This window comes from Aulonocara sp. 'chitande type north' Nkhata Bay, linkage group LG6, assembly GCF_057382095.1.
Source record: "Aulonocara sp. 'chitande type north' Nkhata Bay isolate Kocher_YH1m ecotype deep benthic linkage group LG6, A_spYH_male_GT1.1, whole genome shotgun sequence".
Classification (NCBI taxonomy): domain Eukaryota; kingdom Metazoa; phylum Chordata; class Actinopteri; order Cichliformes; family Cichlidae; genus Aulonocara; species Aulonocara sp. 'chitande type north' Nkhata Bay.
Window position 1 is genome coordinate 3,901,230 of NC_141349.1, and position 7,705 is coordinate 3,908,934.

Genomic DNA, 7,705 nt, shown 5'->3' on the forward strand with positions numbered 1-7,705 from the left:
GTGGAAACGGGCCCATTTTGAACCTGTTCATTTGCCACCTTTTCTAAAAGATACTTGATGGAGCTTTTTTGGCTACTGATGAGCGTCACCTTCACAACGGCCGGTAGGTGGCGTGAGTGCGCGCTTTGCTGTTTGTGTAGCTGAAGGAAAAGGAAATGATGAAGTGAACTTTGCTGCTCAGTTGAAGATGCTGCTCAGGAAATGACAGCTGTGTAAGTAAACTAAGTGCACTGTTAACTGATCCATGAATATCTTTATATTAATCTATTCGTAACTTGATCTTTAGGCACTGAGCTAACCCCCGGCCTCCAGCTTATGTAAACTCCTGAACGTGTTTGGCTAAAGCTAAACAGGCTACGTGCAACGGTAGCTGCGTGATAGCTAGCTGCTTTAAGAACTTGCTAACCTGTTCAGTAAGTCAAGTAGCAATGTGTTTTTGTGGACTGTTTCTGAATGATACAGTTGGAGGTAACTGGCATAGTCTTTAACAGTACGTCTGTTTTCATTAAAACATTTTTACTGCTGGGGTTGTACAGGTTGAAACTGCTATTCTTAGCTGTTAGCGACGTAGCATACGGCAGGTTCAGCCGTTACAAAAAGCTCTTTGTTTAATTTATCAGACGTATTAATGTCAAAATCCCTGAAACCTTTTAAGGCTGCCCCCCTCCCAGTCTTGGTGTTTATTTGTTAATAAAAATGTAGTTAATGGTTAAAGTTGGTTGATTGGTGTCAGAGGTGAAATGGGGAGCAGGTGGTTATTTTTAACCGTGCCGAGAGGCTCTCAATCGAAAACTATCCGGCTTCTTTAGTCATGTTTCACTGAGCTGTGAGGAGGCGGCAGACGGTTACCGCGTTACTTTCTCCGCATGTTTCTCCCGAGTATATTCAGTTTTTGGCACCAAAACTACAGGCGTCCTTTCTGTTCTGGAAACCAGTTTGTCATGTCTTTTAATGAATGGAAGAACTGAGGTGGGTTGACCGGCATGCTTTGCTGTCGTGTTTTTGTAGTTTTGACTTCTCATTCTATAGTCTTTATTTTTGTTTTATGCGTAGCAATTGTATTTTACGTGTACACTACCTCACATCGGGTGTTAGGTTGTACTTTAATGGATAATTGTTTGTCTTACACATTTTTCCTGAAATCAGCAAATCCCCTAAAAATGGCAAACATTCCTTAATTAATCTCGCTAACAGCTGTGGATTTATCTTGTCCGTGTATTCGATGAATCTCCTTTAATAGGACAGTGGTGGAATAACAAAGTGAACATTTGCTGTGATGGCTCTGTTACAGCAGGTAACTTATTAACTGTACATAATAAAATGAGATGAAGCAGACTGTGTATTGTTAGATACGCTTCGACGGGCTTTGTAGTGTAGGACTAATTGATTATTTGCTTTGCCTAAAAACAGGTTAGGGTGATGGGATGTCAGTAAGAACCTGCAAAACGTTCATGGCCAGAAACATGTTAATCAATCTACATGTTGTATTAAATGGAAAGTGACTACTGAGTAACATCCTGCTAACAAAATGAGACGTTTCCTGTCAAACAAACCATGTAATGATTAACTTTGACACCCTGCACCACAAGATGGTATTTTTAAAACGTCTGGAAGACAGCTATTTTTTTCCCCATAAGTGCTATTAAAAACCTAAGATTTTAGTCATACCTAACTTATTCTTATAACTCTAACAACTAAAAGAGATGTGAATAACGGTGTACAAGGGTTATCAGAATATGGCTGTTGACTTATTAACTATCAAAAATTTAGATCCTAGCCTTATATTATGTAAAAATACAATGCTTTTGACATATCTTTACTTATTCAAGTGGGACATTTTTGGGGGGCTAAATCAACCTTCCACTTTATTTTGTTTATCCAGTTTGGGGTTGCAGGGGCGGGGGGCTATCCCAATTGTTTTGGAGCAAAGCAAAAGGTATACCGTGGACAGGTTGCCAGTCTGTCGAAGGGCCAGCACTTAAGACAATCTGTTAGCCTGACAAGCCTGTCTTTGGACTTTGGGAGGAAGATGGAGCATCCCAGAGAGAACCCATACAGACGCAGGAAGAACATGCAAAAGCCACACAGAACAACCAAGGCAGGATTTTAACTTGGGACATTGTTCCTGTGAGGAGACGGTTCTAACCACTGCATTGCAGCCTGCATTTCATTAATGTTTTCTCTGTTTAATAATTGCTCAGTCCATGCTTTCTTGTCAGCCAAGGTGGTTCCCAAATCCTGCTTCCTGTCTCATTTCAAAAATGGTGTGGCAAAAAGGCAAGATGGCAGCTGGTGGTGTTGAAGCACAGGCCCCGTGCTCTCAGTGTGATGGTTAGCCTAGCGCCTATCCTTGGCTTCACTGACAGTCCTCGGCTATTTTATATGCAAAGAGACGCTTTCCTTGTTGCCCAGGCTTCAAACATTATGGGATTGCGGGAAAACAACTTTCCAATATCTCTCCCTGAAACTGAAATATTGGTGTGTTTGCAATGTAGGCAGTTTTGGGGTGCTTCTTTATTATTTTGGTGCTTATTTGGACTTTTTTTTTTTAGTACTGTGGGCTTCCCATTGTAATACACATTAAATTGACAAGCACGGAGTGCGTGAGTTCCCTTCAGGAGTGTGCTTGACCTTTCCACTTAGAGTTTGAGATAACTGGGTTCAAGGGGTATTGAGTTAGTGAATTCCTGAATCCAGATGGGGGTTTGACCCAGTAACCATGTTTTATTTTGTTGCCAGAGAACACTCTGGCTTGCAAGCCAAGTAAAGAACAAAAAACCTGAATCCTGGGCAGTCCCCTACAACTTCACCACTGTACCACCTTTGGCTGATTTAGCTGTAAAGGCAGCTTTCATCATGGCGGAGAAATGACTGTAACTAAACATCCCATTGTGCCAGCAGTTGTCGTATTCAGGCTTTTGAAGCAGGCAGTTTTCTGTGTGGTAACCTTATTACAGAACTGCAATCATAATGTGTTTTACTTGACTAAATTGTGTGATGGATACAACTTTTCTGTTTTGGGCTTTATATGTATGTGTGTGTGAGAAGCCTTACTTGACACTGACTTGCAGACACTGTGATTCTACATATTTTAATGTATGTTTTTCTCTTTTTTGAATTTCGTGACTCAGGCAGCTGTTTAAATGGCACACATCTCCAGCTTATGCGTCCACTTTTTGCTTCCCTATCCTTTCAAAACTAACTAATGGGGGCTCTCTTTTATGATGCTTTGTGGTCTCCCTTCCCCCTCCCCATTTTGCTAATGGGTAAATCAGTTAACCCATGCATAAAGCACTGTTGATCTCTTCCCGCTGAGCCTACATTAAAACTGCCTTTATTCAGTCAGTTTCTGCTGCCTGCCTATTGAAGACAGTTTGTATAGCTCCTCTCTGTTCAGCTCCCCTCTGCTGCTGATTTACAAACAGCTGGCTGTGACAGCAGTTGGAGTTGGTTGTACTGACTTCTGTAGTTCTGAGCAGCAGTTTAGCCTTTGCCTCTGTTTAAATGTAGCCTCCTGATCTGTGTGTTGTTCATTTTTTTTCAGGCTGTCTGATGACTGACTGACAGATGCCTTCACCATGAAGCTGAGTTGCAGCGCGCTGGTCGTCGCCCTCCTGCTGTCCCAGGCCAGAAGCTTCCTGAGCCCCTCAGAGGATGACAGCTTCCCTGAAGAATGGGTGCTGCTCCATGTGGTTCAGGGCCACATTGGGGCCGGAAACTACAGCTACCTACGCCTCAACCACGACGGCAGAATCATCCTCCACATGCAAAGCCTCAAGGGAGACGCAGACCTGTACGTGTCAGATAAAACCCTGCACCCGAGCTTCGACACCTACAAGCTGCAATCAGCCACCTGCGGACAAGATGTGGTGGTGGTCCCCGGGGACTTCACAAGGCCTGTGGGCATCGGCATTTATGGCCACCCGTCTCACCAGGAGAGTGAGTTTGAAATGCGAGTGTTCTACGATCAGACTGTGTCCCAAGACCCATTTGATAAGGGCTCTTACAACTCAGAAGGTGTACATAAGGAAAAGAAATCTGCTCATGCTACAGAGGACGACTTCCAGGAGGAAGAGTCCATCTTTTGGACTATTCTGATCGGACTTCTGAAGATTATACTTGAGATTTTGTTTTGAAAATCACTGTTCATTGCTGTGACAGCAGGAGGATATTCTGCCATGGTACATTAGATTCCTTTCATTTTGTGAGGGTGAAAAAAAATGTTGCACCAAACCCCAGGGAGAGTTCTGACATTTAAACAATCAAACCTACAGACTTGGTAAACAGCAAAGTCAGATTTACAGCACGGAATTCACCAGCGAAGCCTGACCAGTCAGAAAATGTTTCACAAAGTGTATTTGGTTTTAGCTACACTAAAAGAACACAAGGGGACTTGTTCTGGAGTCTTGAAAGGTATATATGGAATAAGAAGTTTCTTATAAGTCAGTCGCTAGAACCATTCTTCCTTTTCCATTGCCCAAAGTCATAAAATTATTAAAAATATCAAAGAGAGAAACTGCAGTGAAGACACAAATAGGTTCTAAATTTGAGCTGCTTTGAGGCTTCAGCACTTTGGGATACGCCCATGCTATGCTTCAAAGAGAAAGTGTTAACTCTTATACTGTCACACTTGGGAGAGACATTGAAATGCTTCCTTTATTTCATGCCTCCACACGTCTGGTCGGTCTGATCTTGTAAAATGTTCTTAGAACTTCTGTTTTTAGGAAGTTACAAAGCATTGTTTATCACAGCAATCAGAAGCAGGGTTCCTGACACAGTGTTATTCCCACCGTGTAGGAAAATGATGGTGTGTGTGCAGGATTCTTAGGGGGAGTTTGTGAACTAAATTAACTCGATGGTTAATAGCAGTTTGCAGGATCTTTACTTTAGCTGCTACTTTGAAGCTGTATGATCTCTTCTTTTAAACTTAATTTTACCCAAAGCAAAGTTTTCTGTTTGATTATAATTAGTTTTTTCCCCCCACATTCGCACATGCAGCAGACTTTGGAAAATGAGAGAACCTCTGTGTGTTTTTGGTTTTTTTTCCTCAGTGCACAGAGGATCTTTGTCCAAAACTGCCAAACTGTGCCCAACACCATAATCAACAGTATCACAAAGTTTTGAGGCCTAATTTTCACTTAATGCCACTGTTAAGTTAAATGCGTATGTGCTGCTCTGGTGTGGTTACATTGTCCGACTTGACCAGCTGTCACTAATTCTTATACCATGATCTACATGTCTAGTTTTTGTGCACAGATTCAAACCGTAGGTCAAAAACTGGCTGGGCTTCACCTCGCTGACGAGTGATCTTTCAGCTAAGCAGCTTCTCCTAAAATCCACCACACTTGACTTCCAAGCTAATAATACTTATTTGATTAGTGTTAAACCAAACCCCTTAATTTGAAGTCTACTGAGGTCACACTGTGCACAGGGTTGTTGTTTCCTTATTGCTCAAAGGTGGAGGGATCACGTTAAACACATCCAAAGTCATCGGTTAGCCTCGTAGTAGCTTCAGCTTAACATTTCTCTCTACAAGACGACTACAATTTGTGCACATTCAAAGCTGGTGTAGAGCTGCAGGAGTGACACAGTAAGTCAACATTTGTTGTTTCCTTTCTGTATCAAGATTGAAATGATCGACTAGCCCCCCCCTCAGCCTGTGAATGAATGAACACCACCTGTCTGTCTTAACACAGCTCAGCACCATGTGAGTTCTGTGGTCAAATATACTGAGCTATACAGTCAATTTGAGAACAGAACAGATTTTCCTTAAAGCAGATCATTCAACGTTTTTTTGCTGTTTAAGGATGTTTCATTGATTTGGACTCACACAGGGAACATGTGTTTGTGATGAGATTTCTACCGATCTGTTAACATGAGTAGCAGCATTGTATTTAGTTTGATCGCTCACTTTTGTTGTTTTTGCCTGTTGGACAAACTCCTCATTTAAACATCACCTCCAGCGCTGGAGTTCAGTTCTGAGTAGAACTTTGTTACCCTCTGAGCAGAAATGTTCAACAGTGCCTTCAGATCGATCCTCTGAACATCTGTGGAGCTTTCTTGTTCCCAGAGGCGATCTAGTCAGGTTTCACAATAAAATTAGAAATTGTTTTAAAAACTTGTCACATGACTGTGTTTCTTAAGTCATTGAAACATGTTTTATGTTTTATTTATTCTAACTTTTACATCAGAAATACCAGTAATTGTTTTATAGCATAAGCTACTTTAACATAGGTACACATATCACCTCAGGTTGGGAACCCTGCATTTAGGGGATTGGTTTTATTAAATTAAATGTTTATGTATCAGCTGAGTCTCAAAAGGATGACATAGGTTCACAGACATTCTGGTCAGTGTGGGCAGACCCACTTTATCTTCTCTCTATAAATCACGATCTAGGCTAACGGTGGACTTACTCTGGTTATTCTGTGGGTCCTTGAGGAAATAGAGGGGATTTTCCCCCATTGCAGCTACACTAACTTCAACCCTTTGTAAAGTTTTGTGTTGTAAACTCAGATTTAATCCAAACCCTCAGTACATGTTGGAAACAAAGCTTTAATACATCTCCTCACAGGTCTGCACTATATATTTACAGGAGTACAACCCAGTGAACAGCTGCTCAGCGTATTACTCAAATGTTCAGCTCCTCGTTTCAAACCAGTCAGAGTCATGAGCATATAAGCTGACCGCCACAAGTTTGTTTACATGTTTGAAACCAATAAGAAAAAATAAACCGCGGGTCAGAGAGTAGAGTCTTCCAGTCCTGTGTCATCAGCTTCATGTGAGTCTGGGGGCCAGCTCGATGCCGTTGATCCTTAGCACCGTCTGCGGCTGGATAATGATCCTTTTGCGCTGGAACCGGTGTCTCTTCCAGAAACGCATGTGGACTTTGGGCCAGGACTCTGTCTTTTCGATTACGGTGGCCTCGACTCTGACCAGCTCCTTCCCCAGAAGAGGCCTACCAATCAGGGTGAAGTCCTCAGCTCCAACCAAAAGCACCTTCTCCATGCGGATACGCTCCCCGCACTCCGCCTCGATGTGGTTCTCGATCAGGATCAAGTCTTCACCGGTGACCTTCCACTGGCGTCCGGCGAAGTGCACCACCGCGAAGAGCCGGCCGAAGTCCCGAAGGTTGATCCGCTGGTTTACGGTGCTCACCACAGCAGCGTGTCGGCTCTGCTCTTCTTCCGCCGAGTACGGGCTCGGCTGCTCCGGCCACGGAGGCCTGGAGAGCGAGGTCCAGGGCATCAAGTCTCCACTAGCAGAGCTCTGTGTTCGGATGGCAGTGGGGGACAGGACATGGTGTCTGGGTAGTAACATTCTGCATGTCCTCCACAATCCGGCGTACGCCATGCTCGCCGACATCTTGACAGGAAGTCGTCTGGTTCCAACTGCGCAAGCGTCACGTTACAGTCACCTGACACTTCTGCCTTCAAAAGCATCCTTTAAAAACTGGAAAAAGGAAACTTTTCTGGCCCAGAGACAAACATAGCTTAACGCTATATTTTTCATATTATTAATTTAATTTGATAATCACTTTAAACAATTTTCAGATGGACGCTAATTAATTCTATTATAGAAAGATTTGGTTTCCGCGTACCTCGTATTTTACCAAACAGACCCCTCAAGACAGTTAATTCATTGTCTTGCCCTTTTATGCATCATGTTTTAGAAAGATTACACGTTTATTTGTTTCTCTGTTCTC

The 7,705-nt window shown here is 42.8% G+C and overlaps 2 protein-coding genes across 6 annotated transcripts; one reads left to right on the forward strand and one right to left on the reverse strand.

The window, feature by feature from the left end:
• The first annotated feature begins 16 nt into the window (after positions 1 to 16).
• lg6h6orf120 (linkage group 6 C6orf120 homolog) lies at positions 17 to 6,123 on the forward strand. Of its 5 annotated transcripts, none has more exons than XM_086294640.1 (2): positions 17 to 103; positions 3,545 to 6,123. In XM_086294640.1, exon 2 carries the CDS (start codon positions 3,579 to 3,581, stop codon positions 4,134 to 4,136), a length of 558 nt encoding a protein of 185 aa, XP_086150766.1. In that variant the 5' UTR covers positions 17 to 103; positions 3,545 to 3,578; the 3' UTR covers positions 4,137 to 6,123. The 5 variants fall into 5 exon arrangements, with proteins under 5 accessions (XP_086150766.1, XP_086150762.1, XP_086150764.1 ...); XM_086294636.1 differs by having other exon boundaries at positions 59 to 212; XM_086294638.1 differs by lacking the exon at positions 17 to 103 and adding an exon at positions 267 to 413.
• A 412-nt stretch (positions 6,124 to 6,535) lies between these two features.
• Positions 6,536 to 7,386, reverse strand: mrpl21 (mitochondrial ribosomal protein L21). Its single transcript, XM_086294633.1, has one exon. The coding sequence runs from the start codon at positions 7,363 to 7,365 to the stop codon at positions 6,778 to 6,780; it is 588 nt and encodes a 195-aa protein (XP_086150759.1). The 5' UTR covers positions 7,366 to 7,386; the 3' UTR covers positions 6,536 to 6,777.
• Positions 7,387 to 7,705: the final 319 nt, after the last annotated feature.